Here is a 26078-nt window from a genome sequence, read left to right on the forward strand (position 1 = left end):
CCTTGCCAACACTGTTCACACACATTTTTGCTTTGGTTGCCCCAAGAGAGCGAGCTTGGCCCTATTGAGTCTGGGGATGTTGGGAGGATGAGGGGGTGATTGGGGGGATGGGGCAGGGTGGGTGGGAAGAAAGCCTTAAAAAATAATTCTCAGAAATCTGAGTTTCAGTAAAGCAAGAACTGGCTATGGGAGGGGATCAGGGACTGATATCAGGAAAAAAGAGTTCTTCTGGCCTGGGTTTCAGAGCTGGATCCGCAGGACAAACCAGCAGATTGGGTGGTGGTGGTGGTTGACATCTGACCAGGCTGGGACTCATGCTAAGGACTAGCATGGCGGGGGATCAGAAACCAGTAAGATTCTTTTAATTTAGGGCCGGTGGGTGGGCTGGGGTGTCTACCCTGGAGGCTGCAGCTGTCCCTGCTTTCAGCAGGCCAGCAACTGTACCAGGACTCTGACTCTCAATCTCTCTCTCTCTCTCTCTCTCTCTCTCTCTCTCTCTCTCTCTCTCTCTCTCTCTCTGTGTGTGTGTGTGTGTGTGTGTGTGTGTGTGTGTGTGTACATTCAATCTCCCTAGGCTCCACGCAGCCTGGCCTCTCAGCGAGGCCTGAGAGCGTTCGCATGGAACCTGGATTTTCCTAACGGATTAAACGTGGCATTCCCTCCTTCGCTCCCTCCATAACATACCTAAAAATAACTCCTCCCGAGGGGTTGGGGAGAGACTCCACCCCTCCTTGGGGTGGGGTGGGGCGGCTGTTGTGGAAGCGAGAGGAGTCAGGGACCCCAGGCCTCCAGCTGCTGGCACCGAGAGGTTCTCTCGTCTCTGGCTTGGCAGGTCGGCGGCTCTGTCCCGGCCCCGGAAAACTCCTGGGCTCCCCGAGGCTGGGGAAGCATCCCCGCCAGCGCCGCAGCGAGGATTCCGGGAACTGCCTGGGACAGTCTTGGGCGGTCGAGCGAGCCGAGAGGCGGAGCCGGGCCAAGAAGGGGAGCCGGCGCCTCTGGGACCTTTGCCTTTTCTCTCGGCTCCGGGGACCCCCAGGTGAGCCCGGACTTGTGAGAAAACTATGCCAGGAATTCGGTCCGGGAGGGGCGCGGGTGGTGAGCGCCCTTGCAGTCCCAGCGATCCGGGCCGCGGGCCGCAGGAGGTTAGACATTAGTGGCTTCGGACGCCTTGCGGGGATCCAGCCCTGGAGCTGCAGAGCTGCGCCGGGGTGGCCTCCAGACTCGCCACTTCTGCGCCCCCTTTGGCCCTCGACTCCCGCTCCTTCGGCCTGCTCTGGACAGAAGTACCCCCGCATGGGGGCCGTGATATCTGAAGCCCCCAGGATGAGCTTCCCTGGGAGGATAGCTTTGGATTTAAAAACAAAAATGATTTAGGGTGCATAATGTTTTTTGAGTTCTGTAGGTAAAAGGAGATCTTTTAGTAATGAGATGACTTACAAACGAACTTTGGCATCTCTAGTCCTCTGCCCCCCACATACACATACACACACTCCCGGGCTGGAGTATATCAGGAGGCAGCAATGGTGTTTTCGTTTTGAAGCAGCTGCAGAAAAAAATCCAGGGGAGACTTGCTTGGTCCAGGACAAGGGTCCAGAGGCGGGGCAGAGGACGGCCTGGGGCCTGGGCTACCACTCCTGCAGTGCTCCTTAGGGCCCAGGGCCTGGCTGTCCCTGCGTTGTCTCCGGAATTTGATTTCTAACTCGACTTTGAAGAGAGGTCTGGTGAGTGTGAGATGCACTGACTGTGGCCTGCCACAGCCCCATCTGCAGACAAGGCATGCAGTCTCTTTCCTTTTTCGCACAGCCATTAGTTAACACCTCCTGTTGGAGCTGGACTGGCCGCTGAGAACAACCCTACCTAGAGAAGTCTGGTCCTTCAGTCAAGTGCCTTGTAAGTGGCTTTTTTTCTGTGTCTGTCAGCACCAAGGGACTGGAGACATTTCTCTCACGTGGAAATATTTCTGGACACTGTCCAACTTGATAAAGTGGTCCCATGAAATTATATCCTTCAGGCTGGGAATAGAAAACTAAGTTCATTTGTGCAACATAACTGGATTCTGGTACAGATCTGGATTTTGGTCAAAAGGCTTGCCGCTCAGTCGAAACTAGCAGGAGCAGGGAAGGGGACAACTTGTTGGACTGTTCTGAATCACCTCGTTGGCCCCTTGACCAGTGCTGGTCAGCAGGGTTAACTACCTGCAATGCCACCTGTCACTAGATTTCATACCTCTAGGGAGGATTCTGTGGTATCTAATAGCCCGGGTGCTGAGGATGGAGAAACTCTACCAGGTAGCAATGATTCTTCCATGGGAAAGAAAATGCCAGTAGTATATTCTAAACTGGTTTTCTTTTAGAAGTCAAAAGCAGGGGTGGTTTTTGACAATTTTGTACCTGGGAAAGTAGATCATGTCAGTATGTAGTCTTTTTTCTGTAATACTCCGAAGAGTTGTCAGTCAAGTCTCCACCTCCTATTTTTATTTTAAAGAAAATCTTTTTGTGGTAAAAACTTAAAATAGGTTTTTGAGCAAGCCATGGACACTGTCTTTCAAAAATATCTTTTTCAAGTTTCTGGAAATGGAGGCCAGCTATAAGGGAGAGCTGTGTGCCTGGTGGAGCAGATCTCTCTCTTACTATTTAATGATTCTAGGAAGGCGGGGCAGCCCCCATAACAGGAAAGAGTAGAAAGGAGAACCTTCTTTAGAAAACAACAGAATGAGAGAAATCTAAGGTCTGTAATAGCAGTGCTCTAGGAGAGCTCCTAGGTCACTCTCATCTCCTTTAGGGTCTCTCTCACTCCCTTGCCTACAGTGTGTGCATAGCCTGTTTGCAAACTGTAGGAAGGTTACCTTGGCAGACACAACAATTAGCACTAATGACACGCCTGAGCTCCCTGGGGCAGTCACTGCTGAAGTTAGCTGGGAGCCCAGGTAGGCTTGTCAATGATTGCCTGGCAGCTGCCTTGGAAACTTGGCTCTCCCTCTCAGGGCTCCTCTTGGCTGCATTCCTGAGGAAGCAGAAGAGACAGGAAAGTGGCAGTGGCAGTAGTTTAGTTTAGCTGTCAATTTACATTGAAAAATCAGCCAGAATTTCACTTAAATTCAGCTGTTTGGTGGATTTGTGGAAGTCATCTTTCACAGATGATAGTGGTCAGGTTTCAGAAGAACCGTAAAGGCTCAGGAATTGTTCCACAGTGGGATGGTGGCCTTGTGAGGTGGTGAACATCTCGTCACTGGGAATGTGCAAAGCAAGGGTGGTAGATGGGCTTCTTTTCTTGGCTGCGGGGATTGCCCCAGGTAGAAATGATCTCTTCAACAACGAAGTAAGTTTGGAATGCTAGCATAAATATTAGTCTTTTGGGTTCCACTAGTTTGCGACATTGGTCTAGGATTGGGAGGTTTCCTGGAACCCTATCAAAACATCTAGAGATGGTTAACATAGCTTCAGATTTCCTAATGATGGCAAGTCATTTCTGCCTGTGTTTCTATTCCCAGATGTAGGAAAAGCAGTCAGCTGCTGATTCAGTCTGGAGAAAGCAGTGTTCCTTCCCCTGGGGTGTGTGGTTTCCAGGCAACCTGGGGCATTCTCAGCTGGCTTTGTCTTCTGCCTGTCCTAACCCAATGCAAGCTGTGGAGTTGAATCTGCCGAGAAACAGGGAGAATTTGAAGTCCAGAGCCCTGACCCTGTTGTGATTTGCTGTAAACTGTTTCAGTCCTTGCAGTTTGGTCGAGAGATCTCAGGTAATGTAATTTTTTAATGGAAAAGAGGCGGGGCAGAGGACGGCCCGGCTCCTGGGCTACCACTCCTGCAGCGCTAGGAAGTAGTTTTGCATAATTCAAAAGCTTTGAACTCATATGGAACTTGATTTGAATCTTGGCTTCATTACTTCATGAGTGACATGGGGAAAGATCCCTTAACTTTTCTGAGACTCCATTTTTACATTTGTCAGATGAGGCAAATCATAGCTACATACAAGGCTGCATGACAGCTAGAAATAGTACTTTTAAAGGCTGGCACAGTGCCAGGCACATATATATTTAAAAAGTGAGGGCTGCTCTCATCTTCATAATCCTCAGATTCCCACAGTTCTGCTCACCTTTTGATTTCAGAGCTCTAGGGCTGCTGAAATTGGCCTTTGGAATTCTAGTAGAAGACAGGAGTAATACTTTCAGGGCTCAGTAAAACATCATGAAATCAGACCCCTGATTCAGAATTCCGGATAACTGGGAGTGGGCCTGATGCCTTTTGTATTTACAGAGTGTGTTCAGAATGTCAACATAAGGGTCTTAGGGATGGTCAGGAGGCCAGCTAGAACACTGTGGCTACATCTTGATAGTCAGTGTGGGCACTGAGGCATCTCACTGTCGAACCTGGGCCCACCTATAATGGCCCCTGTACTTTAAGCTTTCATTAGTAGCCTGTGGGATAAAGCTATGAACATAGATGGTCCACAAATCAATCGTTTTACCAAGTCTGAATGGCATTTTTCTCCAAGGAGTCCAAATTAAGAACTCCTAGCTTCATTCTTCCTCTTTATCCTAATGTTTGCTGGTTCATAGCCTCATTTCTCAAGACCTCAAGGACATAGAATTTTGAGTCTGATATTTTAAGATTTTGACAGTTCCGCTCAGTTCAGTAGCAATCTAGGCTACAGGTAATATGCTAAGGGCTGGAATACAAAGGACGTGAATAAGCCAAGGTCTCAGTCCTTGTGGATCTCATAGCTGGGGGAGTGGGGATGGGGTGAGGGGAGAAAGGAGACAGACCGTCCTGGTAGGACCCCTCCTTGGTGCTTCCACAGCACCCTGCCCTAGCTCCTACCCTGGCGGTTAATACTTTGTAGGGTAATTTCTATGTATTTTTCTGTCTTTCTGGAAAACAAACTCTGGAACCAGATATCATCTCTTACTAATTGTGTGATTGTGGGAAAGTCACTTGCCCTCTTTGTTCATCTCCCTGTTTCTTCATCTGCATACTGGATTTTTGTGAGAATTAAATGGGATAATACGTGTAAAGCCTTATAACTGTGCCTGGAGCACATAGTTCCAGAACTGTTAACTATTTCTATTAACAATGGTAGGGACTGTTGTCTGGGTCACCAGCAATCCTGAGTGTCAGTCACAGTGCCTGGCACTTAGTAGGGGCTCAGGAATCATTTGCTGATGGAATGGATGAATGACAGCTGTACAGCCACCCTTCCTGAGACTACAGGTGCTCTGTGCTCTGGTAGCCCAGCAGAGTGGCAGGGAATTCTGACTGTGGGCCTAGGAGGGATTTATGGTGGCAATCATGTATAAGCAAATACTTGGAGACATGCATTCACCTTTAGTAGGAGCAGAAGGACATCGTGGAAGGCCATCTAAACCAAGAGGCAGCATAGCATAGTATCTAAGAGTTCAGAATATGTAACCAGGCTCATGGGTTCGTATCCTGCCTCCTGTACCTAGGATGAGCTTCTTCTCTTTTTTTGTGGCTTAGATAATTATAGTACCTCCTTGAGGGAGTATTCTGAAGACTACATGAGTTATTCTTCATAAAGCATTTAAAAACAGTGCCTGTAAACAAATAACCCAGATATATGAAAGTGTGGACAGCAAGTGATATGGTACGTGGGAGATGCAGCTAGAAAGGTAGTTTAAAAATAGTTCATAGGGGTCTTTGAATATCTTTGGAATAAATTTGAAATTAGCTTCCGAGGAACACATAAAATCCATTCCCATATGGCTGAATGGTGGCTGTCCCTTTTAAGCAGGGCATGCACTCCCATTTGCCACAATCCCCAACACTCCCTGTCCCAACCTACTGCAGTGATTCTGAATGAATAAGTCTGGAGATCTGCATTTCTCACAAGGACCCAGGTGATGCTGGTTACTGCTGGTCCAGGGATCACACATGAGAACCGCTGTCTGATTTTATCTTGGACACTAAGACAGAGAATCAGTTGCCATGTATCATCAAGCTTGTACTGTAGTTTCTTTTATACTTGGCACATTGCCTGCATTTAATGCTACCTTCCAGGGCCTGGTGGAATTTGGATTTGCAATTTCTGGTATTATCAGTATTGGAAAATTTGGTCTAGAGGTTCCAAGAGACAGATGGGCCTGTAAGAAAGAGATTTGAAAGTGGCTCAGGCTCAGCCTAAAGTAGACCTATGATAGCTGAAGCTGTAGGTATCTCTGAAGTCATGCCCAAGGAGAATGTGCAGGGAGAGATAGGTCGTGGGTGAACAGCGGAATATCACAGGGACACCAGCACACTCTGCCTTAAAGGAGGGGTGAAGAGAAGTAACCATTCAAGGAAGAGGCTGGAAGGAGCATTCACAGGGGTGGGAGGAGAGCCTAGAGGATTGTTGATGGAGCGTTCTTGGCCTTATTGTTAGAAAGAGGACTGTGGGCAAACACCTGTGGCCAAAGCTTAAATAGTTAAACAGTGCATTCTCAGGTGAGCTCCTAGTCTGCAGGAGGACAGGAAGCAGGTGTCCTGTTACTCTTGCCCACAGCATGCCTGGTAACCTGCTGTTGTTCCAAGGCACAGCTTGTTGTGGCAATTGTCTCTGAGGCTCCAATGACACAGTTGTGTCTTGAAGCTGAGCATGGTGAGTACCATATTGCCTGCCTCCTTTTTTTCTAATTTTAAATAATGTGACATGCTAAGTAGAAACGCACTGGTTTTCTCCTCATGGCCATAGTCAGGATGCTTGTTGCTGGAGAGTTGTGATTTTGAAATATGTATTGGGGAAGAGTATCTGAGAAAGGGAAGCATAGAAGCTGAAATGGAAAAGGTAGGTCTGTGGCATACTGTGAGCGGTCTTCCAGACCTGGTTTAAGGTTTGGACTTGGACTGTGGCAATAAGGAGCCACACTGAGTTCCTGGGTGGGCAGGACAGCGTGTGGTTAATATGCCTCGGCAGCCCCAGTGCCTGGTACTGGGCCTGGCCTAGGTAATCATGCTGTAAATGAGGGGGTAGTGAATGAATGAAGGAGTTTGAGAGATAAAGGGTGATGATCTGATCAAAGCAAATTTTTAAAGCAAAGAGCCTCAAGAATCATGTTTGGTGGTTCAAAGTCCACAAGCTGTGGAGCCAGATGCATCTCTAACTGTATTTCAACCCTGGCTCCCTATCTGAGGCAAGCCACGTAACCTCTCCAGACATTAGTTACCTTGTCTGTACAATGGGAACAGTAATAGCTGTTTGTAGGTTTGTAGTTAGAGCTTATAGCTGGCACAGAGCGGGTATTATTACTGAATGCCTTCCGCTTGCATCTCTTCTAGTTATCACAGTATGCTGTGGGTAGGCAGGGCAGGCCTGTCACTGCCTTTCCCAAATGAAGACAGAGGCTCAGGGAGGTTGGGCCCTTTCTTGGAGGTCATTCCCATTTTTGCAAACCCAGACCCAGCATTTCTTCAAGGCCTTCCCTCTTCATGAGGTCAACGACCTTTCTCTTCTCTGACTTTCTATTGCACTTAAAAGTTGGAATCACATGCTCTAGAAAGAATTTGGTTAAATAAGGTCACATGCACTTCTTGTTGCCCCAGATTCTAAGTTCTTCAAGGGCAGAAATTATATTTTTTCTTTAAAAAATTATAAAAATAATTGGTAATGATGAAAGAACTTTAAATAGCATAGAGAAGTGGAAAATGGAAGATAAAGGACCTAACTTCCATTCCCATTGCCAGAGGTAACTGGTTACTATTGCTAATAGCCTGCTAATTTTTCTAGAGATAGTCTATGCTTATGAAATAATAATAATGAATCATAAAGTAGTATATGTATGTTATTTAATTATGATTATACATGAATAACAAGGAGAATCATTCATATATGTACATATACATATGTATATACATGTATATAAATAAAATAATCATTATCAGTCTGTGAAAGGCCTATTTATCTATCTTTTTGTCTATCCATTTGCTACCCATGCACTATCCATCTATTCATTTATTTACTCCCATTTCCCTCCTCTCTCATAGGCAACCATTCTAATGTGCCATATCTATATCAATTTATATATATATTCAGATATATAGATATATATGTGGGATATACATAGCTCCTTTATTTTTGCAAGTTACTATTAAATGTGATTATGTTATATCATTTAAACAGAAATGGAAAGATATATACATATGTATGATCATCATTCCATACCAGTACATGTAAAGCTGCCTTATTCTCATCAATAGCCTCATAGTATTTCATTGTATAGAGATACCATTCGTAGCCCCTATTGTACTTTGTACTTTATTTTTTTGTACTTTTTCTTATACTTTGCTATTACAAACAATACTACAATGATAGTTTTTGTACAAGCAATTTTGCATACTTGTATGAGTTTATCTATAGGGTAAATTGTAATTCTTAGTAGTGGAGTGTTTGTTTAAAATTTCTGTTGCCATTGTCAAATTACTCTTCAAAGAGAGAGAGCAGTTTTGATGTCTACCAAGGAAGTGGAGAATAGAATCTGAATCTTTAATAAAAAATGAAGTATTTTCACTAAATTATTAGGTCTGAGGAAAGGACTGTCATAGATTGAGCACAACTGCATGCAGAGACATGGCCACCCTCTTAAGCACCATTGCCCCCACCCTCCTGTCTCCCCGCCACCTCTGAAGTGGTAGACATCATTTCACTCACATCCCGCGAAAAAGAGCATAGTCATGTGATCACATCTTACTTCGGGGAAAACTGGGAAATGTGGCCCATCCCTGTCCACTACGATCTGGTAATTACAGGAGGACAGGAGGGGATGCCGTGGACATTAGGTGTCTCTGCCACCCATGAGAATTGTTGGACTTTATCCTGAGGTCAGCGTAGGGTTGCTGAGGAACCCACTTCTGCATTTGACAGTCTCTCCCAACAAAGACCTCTGGCAGTGGACTCGGGTATGGGGATATTCCCTGAGGACCTACTATGTGCCAGGTACTAGGCTGGGTGCTTCACCTTCCTCATTGCTAACCACAAACCTGTAAAATGAGCCCCATGATCCCTGTGATCCCCAATGTACCTAGGAGGCTTAAAGATGTGAAGGAACTTGCCCAAGGCTGAGGGTCTGAATCCATATTTGTGTGATTATAAAGCCTATACCCTTGCCTTCCATGGCTCTAGTCATGTCACCGCATACCACGCAAACTCCAGCTGTTGTTCAGATCCTTCACCTTACCTCACTTAAGCTCTTGCTGGTCTGGTGCACGGTACATACAGCCCACGAATCTTGCCTAACTTGGACTCTCCTCATTTTCTAGGCCCTTTCTCAGTTCCTTTGCTTGCTGCCGTGGCCTTGGCGGCACCCTTCCCCAGTGATCAGCCCAGGGCTTCCCCTGCCCATGCAGTCCCCTGCTCACACTGCTGAGGGCCTCAGTGGTCCCTTCTTTGGGGCCTATACACTCCCTACCTTCAAGTTCCAGCCTCGCCATGAGAGTGTGGACTGGAGGCGCATTAGCGCTCTAGATGTGGACCGTGTGGCACGGGAGCTAGACGTGGCCACCCTGCAGGAAAACATTGCTGGTGTCACCTTCTGCAACTTGGACCGAGAGGCCTGCAGCCGCTGTGGACAGCCTGTGGACCCGGCGCTGCTCAAGGTGCTGCGCCTGGCACAGCTCATCATTGAGTACCTGCTGCACTGTCAAGACTGCCTGAGTGCCAGTGTCGCCCAGCTCGAGGCACGGCTGCAAGCCAGCCTGGGCCAGCAGGAGCGTGGTCAGCAGGAGCTGGGCCGCCAGGCTGACGAGCTCAAAGGTGTGCGGGAGGAGAGCCGCCGGCGTCGCAAGATGATCAGTACCTTGCAGCAGCTGCTCCTGCAGACAGGTGCCCACAGCTACCACATGGTGAGTAATCTTGGCAGGGCAGGGAGAGTGGGAAGGCCGTGTGCCAGCCTCTGGGCCATCTTGGTAGCACTGCTCCCTGAACCTTGAGACTGCTGTGGGCCATTCTCACTGATTAGGAGCAGATCTTAGAGACGCTGATTATGGCCAGAGAGTTTGAGGGTGACTGATCAGGTTGTACAGTGTGTGTGTGTGTGTGTGTGTGTGTGTGTGTGTGTGTGTATGGAGATTATACATGTGTAGCAGGTGTGTGTGTGAAGGATGTATGTGCATGTGTTTATAGAGAGGGTGTATGTCTAATGTTTGCATGTATGAATGTATGGAGGAGGTATGTGTGTGCTTATGGAAAGAGTGAATGTGTGTGTGTCTAATGTCTGTATGTGAATGTTTGGAGGGTACATCTGTGTCTGCCGTGTGTTTGTATATGGACTATGTGGTGCATAATATGTGTTTGTATGTGTGTACAAGTGTGCATATAAAGATATATTTATGATGTGTGAATGATTGAGGGTGTACGTATGTCTAAGGGTGCGTGTATTCATGGAGGTGTGAATGTGTATGTATGTGTGTATCAATATGTGGCAAGGGACTGGTAGAATCCGGCCCACTCTGGAAAAGTGACTTTATTATTCAACCAAATGACAGTTACCCAGAGTGATATTTGAGCATTTGCATGTATTTCCATGGAAAGTGTAGATTGGAGACTGTTGACCTTTAATAAATTGTCACGGTAGGCAGGCCCTGTGCCAGGCTTTGAGGATGCAGGCACGAGTCATGTTGGTTAAGGTTTTTAGGAAATCCGTGGTTTGGGGTTGGTGGGACAAAAGGAATCATTATCATATAATGTAAATTGTTGGAATGGTAATTGACATAATTTATATAATGTACTTATGATTAAAAAAAAAAAAGGTCAGAACCCTTCAGTAGTTAGTTAAGTGACATAATAGCCAATTAGGTTAGGTCAGTAAAGAATTTATTGAGTAATTTAATTGAAAAACCCAGGGTCGTAGTAGCACTCAGGTGTGGCTTTGCCCCAGTAATCAGATGGCACCAGAATCTGTTTTTTTTTTTTTTTTCCTGCAGCTTTTGGCAATTCTTCCTCAGTGTGGGTTCCATTCTTATAAAGAATCTGTATGTGGTAGCAAGTTGGGCCACTGCAATGCCAATTGCTCATTTTACCAGATTTAAGGCTGATGTGACAGAGGACCTACTTTGGTCCCAGTAGCCCAGCCAGTATTTCAGTATGTTTCCTATGTTTAGGTCTTCTATCCATCTCTGAACCAGTCACATGACCCTGGGAATGCAGAGCTCTGATTGGCTTTGGTCTAGGTCACATATTCCATCGTTGACCATGGGGTGAACTGAAGCTCACAGCTTGAGAGTGAGGGAGAAGGCAATTCTCAGCAGAAAGTTGGGCTGCTATTATCAGAAGAGGAGGAAGTGGCCACCGTACTGCCAGAAATGACTAGCATTAATTTGGAGAAAGTGCTAAGTAAGTAAATGAGGAGCTGTGGGAGCACAGAGGAGGAAGGGGAGGAGTCTTCCTGAGGTGGTGAATGTTGAGAACAGTTTTGTAAAGGAGTGTTATGGGCAGAGACAGCCAAGGTACCAGTGTGAGAAAAGTCCTCCATATGATGGCTTTGAGTGACTCGAGGTGGGGTTTGGCCTGAGGGGGACTGTGATGAGAGATGTGGCAGGCGGGGATAGCAGAGCTAGATCCTGGTGGCCTTGAATACTGTGATAGAGTGTTTTAGTCTGAAGTCAATGGTGGCTGTCCAACTTCAGGTGCCCGGTTTGTGAGTGTGCTGTTTGAGGTGGGAATGGGGAAGCAGGGAAGGGTGGGATGAGGGAAAGGGCTTATAATTTGGAATCAGATGCCTTATAAAATATTTCCTACCCCACCCAATTCATATTCCTTCTGAAAACTAGAAACTCATTTGTGTTACTTTAGAACTCCAGACCAGGCTAAGTGTGTCAATCCAGGTTGCGCCAGTTTGGATTAAGTTTGACTATGGGTGACAGAAAAGCTCAAATCATAATTGTTTGAATCAGATCAAAGTTTATTTTTCTCTCTTATGAACACAGTTTAGGGGTAAGTAAACCAGGGCTGGTATGTAATGCCATAACCATCAACTGGACATAACCAGTTTTATGTTTCTCTGCCAGCCTTCTCATGTGGCTTCTGCCTCATGGTCCAAGATAGCTGCCTGAATTCCACCTCTCAAGTCTACATTCTGCAAGAGGAGGGAGGGTGAGGAATGTTATAACTCTTTCTTTAATGACAACTTCCAGAAGTTTCATATACCACTTCTGCTTGCATATCATTGGCTATAATTTAGTCCCCTGACCATATCTGGTTATAAGAAAGGCTGGAACATACAGTGTTTATTATCATTAGCTTCATGATCAGCTATAAATCAGGGTTTCCATTACTAAGGAAAAAGGGAAAATGAGTATTGGGGACAACTGGCAATTTTTGTCACATTCGCCCTTCTGGAAAGATTGCAATCTTCCCTCTTACTCTGATTGACTGGTTATGGCAGCCTGCAAAGCTGTGTTGGAAGAATTTTGAAGTTTTATAGTGAAAAGATGATACGATAAATTGGCAGTGTCTAAAATGCCTTAGGAAAGTGACATAAAATTAGAGATGCTATTATTTGCTATCCTCTGCTGTGGTGGTTCTCAACACACTGGGGCAGGACCTGGACATAAAAAAAACCTTTTTATTATGGAAAATTTTAAACATATATAAAAATAGAGAGAATAATATAATGAACCTTCGTCTACATACTACCCAGCCCAATAGTTATCAACTCATGGCCAATGTTATTGTATTTGTTCCCGAACCCATTTTTCCCTACCCTAGATTATTTTGAAGTGTATGAGTCATGATTTTATCTGTAAAGATTTCAGTTTGTATTTCTCAAAGACAAGGACTCTCACTTTTAAACATAAACACAATGCCGCATAGATATGATACACTGTTAATCAATAGAATGGTAACTGATAGAATTAATACAATATTAATCATGATAAAAAGGGTCAGAATCCTTTCAGTAGTGGCAGAATAGCAATCTAACCTGGTTTAGGCCAATAAGGATATATACATCCTTAGGCCATTCATTGTGTGTGTGTGTGTGTGTGTGTGTGTGTGTGTGTGTGTGTGTGTGTGTGGTGTATATATCTTTTTTGCAGAGGTGAGTGTTGATATTGCTACCTTACTTAGGAAATCAAATTCTTCATTTCCGAAGCAGCTTAGAGGTCCCAAGGTAATGGGAGTTTTGATATAGGAAGAATCCCGGGCTGGTTCAGATGATCTAATCCTGCACTTCCCACTACTTCCCCTCTGTGTAGTGCCACCTGTGTGACAAGACGTTCATGAATGCCACCTTTCTCCGGGGCCACATCCAGCGCAGGCATGGGGGCATGGCGGAAGGTGGTGAGTCTAGGTGGCCTTTCTGGGACTGTGGAAGGACCTCAGCTGGACTTCAGAGGGTGGAGGATGTAATACCAAAGGTGTATCCCCTCAATTAAAGATGGGGTGATCCCATCATTTACTATGGGGGATCCCACATGGGGCTGAGAGGATTTCCGACCATGTGTGTAGAGAAAGAGGGCTAGGAGTCAGATAGGTAGGTTCCAGTTTTAGCTTTGTCCCTTTCTACTATGTGACCAAGGTCAGTCATTCCCCCTCTGAATCTCAGTGGCTTTCCCTGTGAATGGGCCTTACCCCCCCTCCCCCACCGCCCCCCCCCGCCACCGCCCCACTCAACCTTCTGTGAATCTGCTATTCTCTCATGCTAACTATGAATGAGCTTAAATGAAGTTAATGAGCAGTCAAACCAGGTCTTTGACTTTTTTATGTGCATAGCTTATATGATGTAACTACAAATTCCAAAATAAATAGCAAGCTGTATGCTTCTTAGAGATTTGCATACTTTATACCAAATTTTGAGATTCAATGAGAAATACCTGTTGAAACATAAAAATATAAAATAAATATATAAATCCCATTAATTAAAACTTTTATTTCCTATTCAAAGAAAAGACAGAGTTTTAAAATAGCACTATTTACCTAGTTACTATGTATTTAGTACATATCTATTTCTGCTTGGTTCTGCATGAGAGGCTGCTAATTTTTTTGATAAAAATATGTGTCTTTAAAGAGATATTAATACACCCGTATTTACTGCAGCATCGTTCACACTAGCTAAGATGTGGAAGCAACCCAAATGTCCATTGATAGGTGAATAGATAAACAAAATGTGGTGTATATATAGAGTGGAATATTATTCAACCTTGAAAAGAAAGAAAATTCTGACATATACTCCAATATGGATGAACCTCGAGGACAAGTCAGTCACAAAAGGACAAATACTGTGTGATTCCACTTACATGAGGCACCGAGAGTTGTCAGATTCTCATAGAAACAGGAAGTAGATTGGTGGTGGGCCGGGGCTGAGAGCTGGGGGATGGGGAATTAGTATTTAATGAGTGCAGAGTTTCTCTTCTACAAAATGAAAAGAGTTATGGGGACGGGTGGTGGTGATGGCCACACCTCATTACGAATGTATTTAAAAATGGTTAAGATGGTAAATTTTATGTTGCATGTATTTTGCCACAATAAAAAAATTGGAAAAAAATGCCTTCGATATAGAAAGTTTAAAAACAAGAAGGTAGAAAAGAGAAAACACAAACCATGGACAATATCCCGTGGTTAATATTTTGGTATATTCTCTGCCATTATTTTTCTGTATACATATATAATCATACCATATGCAGTTTTGACTACTGCTTATTTTCAATTAAGAATACATCACATTTTCCGATGTCATTAAATCATCTTTGAAAACATGATTTTAAAAGGCTGAATATTATCATATGGCTACATAATTTATTTCACAGTTGAATTGTTTTATTATTTACAGGAGTTACTCAAAAATTTTTCTGCTATAAACCACACGATGATCAATTCTTGTATGTGCATTTTTGTATATATTCTTATTTTCTTAATCTTATGTGATGTAAAGAAAGAGAAAAGATGTTCTTAAGGCAACTTTGCTACGTTCATGTTCATGACCTTTTTCCTCAGACAATTGACTTCTCAGATACCCTAGCCCTTTACGCTTACGTCAAATTATTAACCCAGATCAATTTCTACCACATCTAAAAATTGCTTGTTTCCAAAAAGTCCCATCTGAGAAAAGCCATATCTCTTTTCAAAGAAAGGCTTAGAGTTTTAGTTAACAGCACCATCTATCTAATAATCATTACAGGTACTTTAAAGAGTAACAAATATACAAGTACAATTGGTGTCTTTTTCATTAACCCTTAACTCTGGCTTTATCAGTATGTGGTTTAGTTAGAATGTTCTTTTATAATTCATTCTGAATCTTTTTTTTTAACTTAAAAAACTTAAAGTACACACTTAAACCTACATTTCATCTGAAATTTAAAACTCTATGTTTAAATTATATTACATTATTGAAAAAAGTAAACTTAAAACTGAAAGTATTTTTAGTATTCTCTGATTACTGTCAGGATATATAGATATGATCTTTGTATTAATAATTAGCATGTACCTGCTATTTGGTGTTCTGCTTCTGTTACTCTCATAATTTGGCATTCACATTTCCATATGTCAGTACTATTAAAATAGTTATCTTGAATGACAGCAATAGTTCACATTTATTGAGCTGTCATGCCAGGCACTATACTAAGCACTTTGCATGACCACATTTCATCCTCAACAACCCTCTGAGTTAGGTGCTATTATTATCTCCATTTTTCAATTTGAGGAAACTGAGGGTTAGAGGTTATGTTATTTGTCCAAGGTTAGTGTACAATGTAAGTTGCAGAGCTGATCTCAGACCAAGGTATGATTGATTACACAGGCGAGGAGCTACATACACGCCACTGAGTTTTTCACTTAACCTGATCACCCTCCTTTTGCATGGACTGCACAGAAAAACAGAAGAAGCAGGAACAGCCAGTGGAGGAGGTGTTAGAAGAACTGCAGGCCAAGCTAAAGTGGACACAAGGGGAGCTGGAAGCCCAGAGGGAGGCTGAGAGGCAGCGGCTGCTCCAGGTAGGTGTGGAGAAGAAACGTCAGGGGACTGGGTCATGAACAGCTCAAGAGACTCAGGATGCACACATCTCCTAAAGGACCAAAATTCTGGCTGGTCTCCTGGGGTTGGGAGTCAGGGTTAGGATGGATCTTCCTGAAGGTGGCAAATGATTTCAGGTCATCTGGGAAGGAAAATTCAATTATTTCTTGGACCTGTCTGGCTAGAATCAGAGCAGGGAGTTACAGTTTCTTGCATTCTTCAGCATCCTCAGAGGGCATTTGAACCTGAATTTTAACTTCTTACTCTACACTCTGAGTTTACTCTTTGAGGACAAAGATGAGGTTCTATTCCGAAAGCTCCAGAATCTAGTTCAGAGGAGGTACTCTGTAAATATTTGTAAAATGAAACTACATAAACTTGTCTTGCTCATTCCTTCATTTATTCATTCATCATTCATTCCTCAGCATGTATTTATTGAGCATCAGCTATGCCAGGCATTGTGAAGAATAGAGAGGAAAGACATGATCCCTATCCTCAAGGGACTTTACAGTTCTGATAAGACTTGGCCCACTCTAACTAAGTCCAACCAATGGGGACGGTGGGATGAACTTTATTTGGATCTGCGTAGTGACTTGCAAGGACAAGAGGCCCTAGAAGTTTCTCAGTAAATATGTCATAATGTAGAGTTAATGATTCCATTGTTCTTGTTCTTTGTAGGAAGCAGAGATCACTCATCAAAGGGAAACAGAAGTTAAGAAAGAATTTGATGAATGGAAAGAAAAAGAGCGGACAAAGCTATATGGAGAAATAGACAAGCTAAAAAAATTATTTTGGGATGAATTTAAAAGTGTTGCCAACCATAACTCTACACTAGAAGAGGTACCCAACATTCTTTTGTTGAAAATCTGCTTATTCCTCTTCTGTTGAAAATCTGCTTATTTGTTCTAAAATACATTTCTTTGTAGTAGTTGTATTTCTTTTGCCACTGTAAGGCCAGATACCAGAGGCCAGTGCTTGGGATTGAATTCTTGCTTTATCATACTCTAGCTGTGTGGCCTTAGGCGAGTTCCTTAATCTTTCCATTCCTCAGTTTCTTTTTGTAAGACAAGTTGCTGAAAGGATTAAGTTAGCACAGAGATAGCACTTAACATTATCTGGTATTTAGTTAAGAACTCCCTAGATATTATCCTTATTTTTGCAGAGGGCTTTCATCATTGGAGAAGAAATGAGGTAAAATTTAAATGAATATATTTTTCTCTCAATAATTATTTGTTGAGTGCTAGCTACCTGGTAGGCACTCTGTGGGGACTGTGGAAATTACACATAATAGCTAACATTTACTCACTCTGTTTACTGTTTTCTGGCTCCTGTGTAGAACACTTTATATACACTAATTTTTAATCTTCATAACAGCCAAATAATCATAACATACTCACAAAGATACATCATTAGTTTATCAATTTCTTAAAAAAAATATTTTTTTTGAAAAGCTATTTACATTCCTACTTTATGGGTGAAGACCATTGTATAACTTGCCCGAGGTCACACAGCTGTTAAGAGTTGGAGCCGGAATTTGAACCTAGTTCTTTAAACTTCAAAGCCCCTGCTTTTCTACTGGATATACTATCAAGTTTATTCAGGAAAACCTTACTAATATTATTCCCAGACTGTATTTTCCCATATAAACCTGTATAACTAAAATGTATCTGGGTAAAACTTTTGACGAGAAATATATTCAGAATGTATTTAGCTTCTGTGGGCCCTCCTAACATCAAGGAAAATCTTTTCTTGTTTTTGAAAGTGAACGGTCAAATAGTGTTTCTCATAGACATTTCCCCTTTTGCCTATAGAAACACATAGGCAACTTTCCGGAAGGGGATTGTCATAGGATATGCCTGAAGTCTTGGGTGATCCATCATCTCAGTCTGAGACTGAAAGGGGGTGGGGTTGAAATGAGAGCTGTGTGTGTGTGTGTGTGTGTGTGTGTGTGTGTGTGTGTGTTTATCTAGAAATTCGATAGATAGGTATTGATTTGAATTTGGAGTTGTTCAGAAACTATCCCAGCAAGGATCAAAAGGTTACTTTTGGTTAGGAAATTCTGAGTTTTGCTAAATGAGGACAAAATTCTTATCATCCATGGTTTCCTTTTAACTTGGATCACGTTCTTCTACATTAGAACATCCAATTTTTTTCTTTCCCCCTATAGGATTACTTATGTGCTTATGTTGTGTGTCTTACTCCTTTCTTCTCTCACCTGACATTTTACTATTTTACTTTCATTAAAGTATAGGAATCAAACTGGATACAAAATTCTCAGTGTAGTTGTTACTTTGTTAACATATTTTTTAAAATTCTAGGGGAAAAAATTAGATTCCATTTAGAGTGATTGTATAAAACACTGTAAGACAGTTCATTTTCTGTTCTTCCATGGGAAATTGCTTTTCCTGTGCAAGGCCTGAGCTCTCAGGAGAACTCCAGAGAAGGGGAACATGGACTTATGTGAATATTCACCGGCATGTAGATAGCTAGTGAGGACAAGTGTGCGGTTGGGGTATGGTGTTCTTCTCTGGCACTGCCCAAAGTATGAAAAAACAACATTGTGATTAGATTTTCATCTAAATAACACTATTCCCTGGCCTTTTCAGAAACTAAAGGCACTACAGTCCCACAGTGTGATGGGATCCAACCTTGGGTCGCTGCGGGATGAGGAGTCTGAGGAGAGACTCAGGCAGGCACAGGAACTCCGGGCCCTGAGGGAGAAGATAGAGGTTCAGGTAAGCTGATGCCCCATGCCTTTCTCCTGAGAGTCAGCCAAGGACCACGTTGTCTTATAACTAAGTTTCTCGTTTTGGCTCTGTGGTTTTAGGGAAGTTGAAAGACATAAAAATTCTATTTTTTTTTTTTTTAGATCTTTTGCCAATACATGAAAGCATAGAATAGGGTTCTTGCAGTGCTCAGTGTGAGGCTGGTGACATGCATGTGTGTAATACCAGATTCGTCTGGGATCTTTTTCAAAACACACGGCTATGTCTCTTATTGGACACTTTTGCCCTCATTTTGACTCTAACTCAGTTAAAAATAACATTCAGAAAGTGTGACAACCTCCTGGACTGAAGATATTTGGGATGAGTCTAGTGGAGTGATGGTAAATATTTAACAACTGGTTCTTTGGAACTAAGAAAAGTCTTTGATTTGTAGCATTTGCCAGTTTCTGTGGTGTAAATATTCCCACCATGGACATGAAATTGGGAAGACTTGTGTACAATCTGCTCTCACAAGACGGTAGGAGGTAGCTCTGGCCACCAGTGGGTGAATCTTAAAATAGTCCAGTTATGTATGGTCTGCATCATCGATAATTCCATGACAAGGATAATTGGCGCAGTCATTAAATCATGTTGTGCTTCTCTTTCTGCTCTTTAAGATTGCTAAGGAGATTAATGTCTAATTAACAGAAGTAAAGTGTTTTCCACTGCTTGATGTTTCAGAAGTTTCACATTTCAAAAGCTGTTCTTTTTCTATGAACTCTGTTCACATCCTTCGCCTGTTTTTCTATTGATTTCCTTATCAATTTGAGAGTTTGTGCAATGTATAGAAATTAACTGACACTTCATTGTTCTTGTTGAGGCCATTTTCCCCACTTTTCTATTTGTCCTTCAACTTTGTTTATTGTGGTTTTGGCCACACAGAATTATTAATGTTGATGTGGTAAAAATGATAAAATTATCAATCTTTTATTTAAAAATAAAATATTCCTGTATTTTATTTTAGTACTTTTACGGCCTCATTCATTCATTCATACCACTTAAGTGAGGTATGATTAACATATAAAAAAGTTGTACCTATTAAATATATATAACTCAATGAGTTTGGGTATAAGTAAACTATCCTATGGAACTATCACTACCATCAGGCCATAGATATATTAATCACCTCTCAAAGTTTCCTCCTACACTCATTATTATTATCATCATCATCGTTGTTATTTTTTTGTGTATGGTAATAACAATTAACATAAGATCTACCTTCTTAGCAAGTTTTAAGTATATAATATAATATATATATATCTTGCATAATAAACTTTTGACCATAACCTTTGACCATAGCCTCCTGATTTTCAACTCTTCTTAACCTTTGGCAATCACCATTCTTCTCTCTGTTTCTGTGAGTTAGACTGTTTTAGACTCCACATATAAATGAAATCATACAATGTTTGTTTTTCTGTGGCTGGCTTATGTCACTTAGCAAGCATACTATTCTCTCTGTCCAAATGGCAGGATTTTCTTCTTTTGTAAGGATGAATAATATTTCAGTCTATGTATATACTACATTTTCTTTATCCATTCATCTGTAGGTGGATTGTTAGGTTTTCATATTTTGGCTATTGTGAATAATGCTGCAATGAATGTGAGAGAATGGGTTTCTCTACAAGATCCTGATCTTTATTCCTGTAGATCAATACCAGGAAGTGGGATTGCTGGATTATATAGTAGTTCTATTTTTAATTTTTTAACAAGAGAAAAACAAATAGAAGTTTATTAATATGTATATATCATGTATAATGGGAGCTACCCAGGGTAAATGAGTAACTTTTTCCGTTTTTAATATTTTGAGGAGCCCCCATGTTGTTTTTCATATGGTGGCACCAATTTACATTCCCACCAACAGTGCGCAAGCCTTCCCTTTTCTCCACATCCTCGTCAACTCATGTTATCTTTTTTTTTTTTTTAATAATAGCTATGTCAACAGGTGTGAAGTGATATCTCATTGTGGTTGAATTTGAATTTCTTTGTTGATTAATGATGTTGAGCAACTTATCACATAACTGTTGGCCATTGGTATGTCTTCTTTGGAAAAATGTTTATTCAAGTCCTTTGTCTATTTTTTAAATTGGGTTATTATTATTATTATTATTTTTTGCTATTGAGTTGTATGAGTTCCTTATATTTTGGATATTAATCCCTTATCTGATATATGGTGTGCAAATATTTTCTCCCGTTCTGTTGATTGTCTTTGCATTTTTTTGACTGTTTCCTTTTCTGTACAGAAACTTTTTAGTTTGATGCAGTCCCACTTGTTTACTTTTGCTTTTGTTGTCTGTGCTTTGGTGTCACATCCAATATAATCAGCGCCAAGACCAAAATCAAGAAGCTCTCTCCCTATGATTTCTTCTAGCAATTTTACAGTTTTAAAACTTAAAAAAATCTTAAATTCAAGTTTTTAATATATTTTGAATTGATTTTTGTGTACTGTGGAAGATATTGGTTCAATTCATTCTTTTGCATATATTCATTTTTTTCCAACATCTTTTCTTGAAGAGACTATCCTTTCCCCATTTTATATTTTTGGTGCCCTTGTTGAAGATTATTTGGCCGTTTATGTGTGGATTTATTCCTTGGTTTTGTGTTCTGTTACATTGTTTTATGCTAGTACCATACTATTTCAATTATGATAGCTTTGTAATGTAATTTGAAATCAATGATATAACTTGAAAATATTTCTAACAGTTATTTTTTTGGTGGGGTCTTTAGGGTTTTCTATATATTAGATCATGCCATCTGCAAACTGATATTTTACTTCTTTCTTTGAAATGTGGGTGCTTTTTATTTCTTTTTTTGCCCGATCGCTCTGGCTAGGACTTCCATTCCTATATTGAACAGAAGTGGTGAGAGTGGGCATCCTTGTGTCACTCCTGATCTTAGAAAAACGTGGTCAGCTTTTTTACTGTTGAGTATGATGTCAGCTTTGGGCTTGTCATTTATGGCCTTTATTATGTTGAGGTATGTTTTTTGTATACCCAATTTGTTGAGACTTTTTATCTTGAAAGAATGTTGAAGTTCATCAGGTGCTTTTTCTATATCTATTGAGATAATCATATGATTTTGTCCTTCATTCTGTTAATGTAGTATATCATATTTATTGACTTGTGTATGTTGAAATTCTTGCAACCTGGGGATGAATCCTGCTTGATCATGGTGTACGGCCCTTTCAAAGTGCTGTCAAATTTGGTTTGCTTGTATTTTATTGAAGATTTTTTCATCTATATTCATCAGGGATATTAGCCTATAATTGTTTTTTTTCTGATAGTGTACTTGTCTGGCTTTTGATAAGAGTAATATTGGCCTCATAAAATGAGTTTGGAAGTATTCTTTTCTCTTCAATTTTTGGGAGGAATTTGAGAAAAATTTGCATTCATTCATTAAATGTTTGGTAGAATTCATGAATGAAGCTATGATCCTGAGTGTTTTTTTGTTGGGAGATTTTTGATTACCTATTCAATCTCCTTACTCATTATTGGTGTGTTCAGATTTTTATTTCTTTATGATTCATTCTTGGCGGGTTGTATGTTTCTAGGATTTCTAGGAATTTATCCACTTCTAGATTATCCAGTTCGTTGATGTGTAATTGTTCATAGTAGTCATGTTATCCTTTGCGTTTCTGTAGTATCAGTCTAGCTAAGGCTTTGTTAATTTTGTTTACCTTTTAAAAAAACCAACTCATAGTTTTGTTGATCTTTTCTATTGTTTTTTAATTCTCTATTTTATTTATATCTGCTCTAATCTTTATTATTTCCTTCTTTTTGCTAACTTTGGGCTTAGTTTCTTCTTTTTCGAGCTCTTTGAGGTATAAAGTTAGGCTGTTTGAGAACTTTTTTCTTAATGTAGAAGTTTATCATTATAAACTTGTGTTTCCATTTTCGTTTGTCTCAAGATTTTTTTTTGTTTCCCTTTTGTTTTCTTCTTTGCCCCGTTGTTTGTTTAGGATCGTGTTATATGTTGTTTGATTTCCAAATATTTGTGATTTTTTTCCTCTTCCTCCTGCTATTGATTTCTAGTTTCAGATTATCCTGGTTTGAAAAGATTAACTTGATATGATTTCAATCTTAAATTGGTGAGGTTGTTTCATGGTCTAACATATGATCACCCTAGAGAATGTTCCCGTGCTTTTGAGTATTCTGCTTCTTTTGGATGGAATGTTCTCTTTTGGATGAATATGTCTCATGGGTTCATTTGGTATATAGTGCTGCTGTTCAAGCCTCCTTTTTCCTTACTGATTTTCTGTCTGGATGATACATCCATTGTTGAAAGTGAGATAATGAAGTCCCTTACTATTATGGTATTGTTGTCCGTTTCTCCCTCAGTTCCGTTAGTATTTACTTTATATATTTAGGTGCTCTGATGTCGGGCATTATAGCTTTACAATTGTCATGTCTTCTTGACAGATCCCTTATCATTATATAATGACCTTCTTTGTCTTTTGTGACTGTTTTTGACTTCAAGTCAATTTTGTCTGGATTTAAGTATAGCTACCTCTGTTCTCTTTTGGTTATCATTTTCATGAAGTACCTTTTTCCATCCCTTCAGTTTCAGGTATGTTCATTCTTAAAGGTAAAGTGAATTTCTTGTAGGTAGCATATAGTTGGATTTTTTTTTAAACCTATTCAGCCGATCTAGATGGAGATGAAGTGGAATTAAATGGAGAATTTAATCCATTTAAATATAAAGTAATTGTTAGCAGATAAGGACTTGCTATTACATTTTGTTAATTGTTTTCAGACTTTTTTTGCAGTTACTTTGTTCTTTTTTTGCTGTTTTCCTTTGTGATTTTGTAGTGGTATGCTTTGATTTCTTTCTCTTTATGTTTTGCATATGTGCTACAAGTTTTTTCTTCGTAATTAATGTGAGTCTTGCATAAAACATTTTATAGTTATAGCAGTCTATTTTAAGCTGATAACAACTTACCTTCAATTGAATGCAAATACTTTACACTTGTACCTTTTCTCTTTTCACACCTTCTGGTGTCCACAAGCCAGCCAGTAGGATCTACTGCTAGTTGTTGAGATTTGTGTGCCGTGCCCCATGTCGAGTCAGCCATGCCAATTCCCTCAGTTCTGGGTGGGATGAGACAGAGCGGGCCTCCTGGGCGACATTCCTCAAGGCTAGGGCAGTTGGGTGCTCACTCACTCTCACTTTCCCCTGTGGGAAGTATTGTGGGCTGAAGGGGCCTCTCTTGTCACTGAGCTGTGCTGACGTGGGGGAGGATCGATGCAGGTAAAGTGAAATTGTTTTTCTCCTTTTCAATGTGTCTATTCTCAGATTTCTTGCTCCATCGAGGTTCTGGAACTTCTCAGCCGGATTCCCAGGCTCCCGGAAAGATATTCTCATCTCTGGGTGGTTTGGGAACTGGAACCTCCCATTCCACCACCTTGCTTACAGTCACTCCTATTTTTTATGTTTAAATGTTTGACCCACCTAGAATTTATTTTGGTTTAAGATATGAAATAAGATCCAAGTTCATAGTTTTTTTTCAGCCAGCTAGCTATTTGTTTGAACAGTCTTAGTTAATAATCCATCTTCTCTCAGACTAAGAGTTTTTCCCCATCTTTCTCTGGGCTTTCCATTCTTTTCATTGCTCTGTCTCCCTAATCATGGGGCAGTACTTTTTAATTTCTGTAGTTTTATAATGTATTTTAATATCTAGAGGGGCCCATTTAATAAACTGTTAATCTTTTTCAGAAAACAGAATGGAAGAGAAAATTGAAGGAACTGCAGGAGGACCATGTAGCTCAGAAGAGAGAGGTAACTTTCATTGGGTGGTCGGGGGACCTTGGTTTCTGTGACCTCCTTTTATCCATCAGCACACCATCTTTCCCCCCACCTTGAACCGATTGGCAGATATCTTGTTGCTGATACTGTTCCTGGCTGCTGACCTGCATCAATATCCAAGAGGTTCAGCTGCCAAGACAGTGGCTTCCCTGACCAGGAATAGTGGCCTCCAGGCTTTCTCTTCTGAACTGGACATATCCTTTATTCTGTGGTTCTCTTGGCAGGAACCCCTTCAGTCCCTCCAAGGAGGGTTGTGCTATAAACCTCAGATGAATTGTCTGGTCATTTTGTGTTTGGACCCTTCTTTGAAATTCCACCCAGGAGAGAACTAAGGGGTTGTGGACCTCAGTGATAGTTCAGGTGGGGCACCAATGCAAGGGCTCAGATACTGAGACCAGTGAATGGACCCGTAGCGGGCCTCAGGGCAGAGATAATAGCTTCTATAAAAATGCCCCTGAGGAGGAGACAACTTGAAGGGGAAGCCGATTAACAAGAGCCCTGAAGAGAGCTCAGAGGTGAAAGTGCTTAGATCAGAGTCCAGCACGCAGTAGTCATTCCCACTCCAGCTATCCCATTTTATTTTATTTGAAACATCTTAAAATGGGAAATACATTCATATATTTTTTTCTAAAAACAGAAGAAATATATTAAGGTACACTGAGTAAAGTTTCCACTTCATCTCCATCTACCTGTCCCAACACCCCTCCCCCATTGTTTTCTTGCATACTCTTCTAGAATTTCTTTATGCAAATATAAATAAATAGTCTCATTTTCTCTCTGCTCTTACACCAGAGGTAGTATGTTACCACATTTTCTTCACCTTTCATTCTCACTTAAAAACATCCATTTGATGATTTTTGAATGACCTCAATTTGTCTGACTATCAGTGGATGGCCACACCTGACAGAGATCCCTTTTGCCCTGATCTTAGGGACCTGTGTTCAATTCTCATTCCTCCTCAAGCATAGCTTGAAAATACCTCCAAACTGGAAGGTAGTTGGTTTTGTTAGAGAACCACCTGTCCAGGTCTGGAAACCCTCTACCCTGCTTCAGGTTGAAACCCCGACTAACATTGCCTATAGTTGCAGACCCCATAGACACTGGGCACTTAGAGGTCCCTGCAGCTTTTGACTGAACCACCATTCCTGTGCCCACAGTTGCAGGAGGAGAATGAGAGGCTCCAGGCCTCCCTGTCTCAGGATCAGAGGACAGCAGCTGCCCAGTCCCAGCGCCAGATCAATGCCCTCCGCGCCCAGCTCCAGGAACAAGCGAGGCTCATCGCCTCCCAGGAGGAGATGGTAGGTCTATCCCTTCTTCCAGCCCGCCTCTGGTGCCCCCAGGCCTCTTTTCTGCAAGGATCTCCTTAGATTCTTCTGGACTCATCGTCATTTGTCTCATTAGTCAAGCTCTTTAAGGAGAGAGAAGAGTCTTCAGGGCTGAGGGGCGCAAAGTGATGAGGATGCAGCCTGCCTCCCTCCAGGCTGAAAATGTGCCCGTCACCCCTGGGGCTTCTGGCAGATGGGTTCTCTGATACCAGAGACCATATTAATTGCTGGCACCAGGTTGATACTTTGCTTATTGCC

At 41.5% G+C, this 26078-nt stretch overlaps 1 protein-coding gene across 5 annotated transcripts in view; it reads left to right on the forward strand.

The window, feature by feature from the left end:
• Positions 1 to 628: 628 nt before the first annotated feature.
• DZIP1L (DAZ interacting zinc finger protein 1 like) overlaps positions 629 to 26078 on the forward strand; it is a 40370-nt gene continuing 14920 nt past the window's right edge. For 2 of the 5 annotated variants that reach the window (XM_036219165.1, XM_036219167.1), the window contains exons 1-10: positions 629 to 1036; positions 1804 to 1890; positions 3491 to 6591; positions 9246 to 9827; positions 13179 to 13263; positions 15791 to 15912; positions 16610 to 16771; positions 18538 to 18666; positions 24406 to 24468; positions 25653 to 25793. In XM_036219165.1, coding sequence (XP_036075058.1) covers positions 6589 to 6591; positions 9246 to 9827; positions 13179 to 13263; positions 15791 to 15912; positions 16610 to 16771; positions 18538 to 18666; positions 24406 to 24468; positions 25653 to 25793 — 1287 coding nt within the window. In that variant the 5' untranslated portion in view covers positions 629 to 1036; positions 1804 to 1890; positions 3491 to 6588. Of the gene's footprint in view, positions 1037 to 1077; positions 1722 to 1803; positions 1891 to 3490; positions 6592 to 8850; positions 9828 to 13178; positions 13264 to 15790; positions 15913 to 16609; positions 16772 to 18537; positions 18667 to 24405; positions 24469 to 25652; positions 25794 to 26078 lie in introns of those variants that run through there. The other 3 variants (XM_036219169.1, XM_036219168.1, XM_036219166.1) reach the window with 3 other exon arrangements.

The sequence above is a fragment of the Rousettus aegyptiacus genome, unplaced genomic scaffold (assembly GCF_014176215.1).
Source record: "Rousettus aegyptiacus isolate mRouAeg1 unplaced genomic scaffold, mRouAeg1.p scaffold_m13_p_4, whole genome shotgun sequence".
NCBI classification, from domain to species: Eukaryota; Metazoa; Chordata; class Mammalia; order Chiroptera; family Pteropodidae; genus Rousettus; species Rousettus aegyptiacus.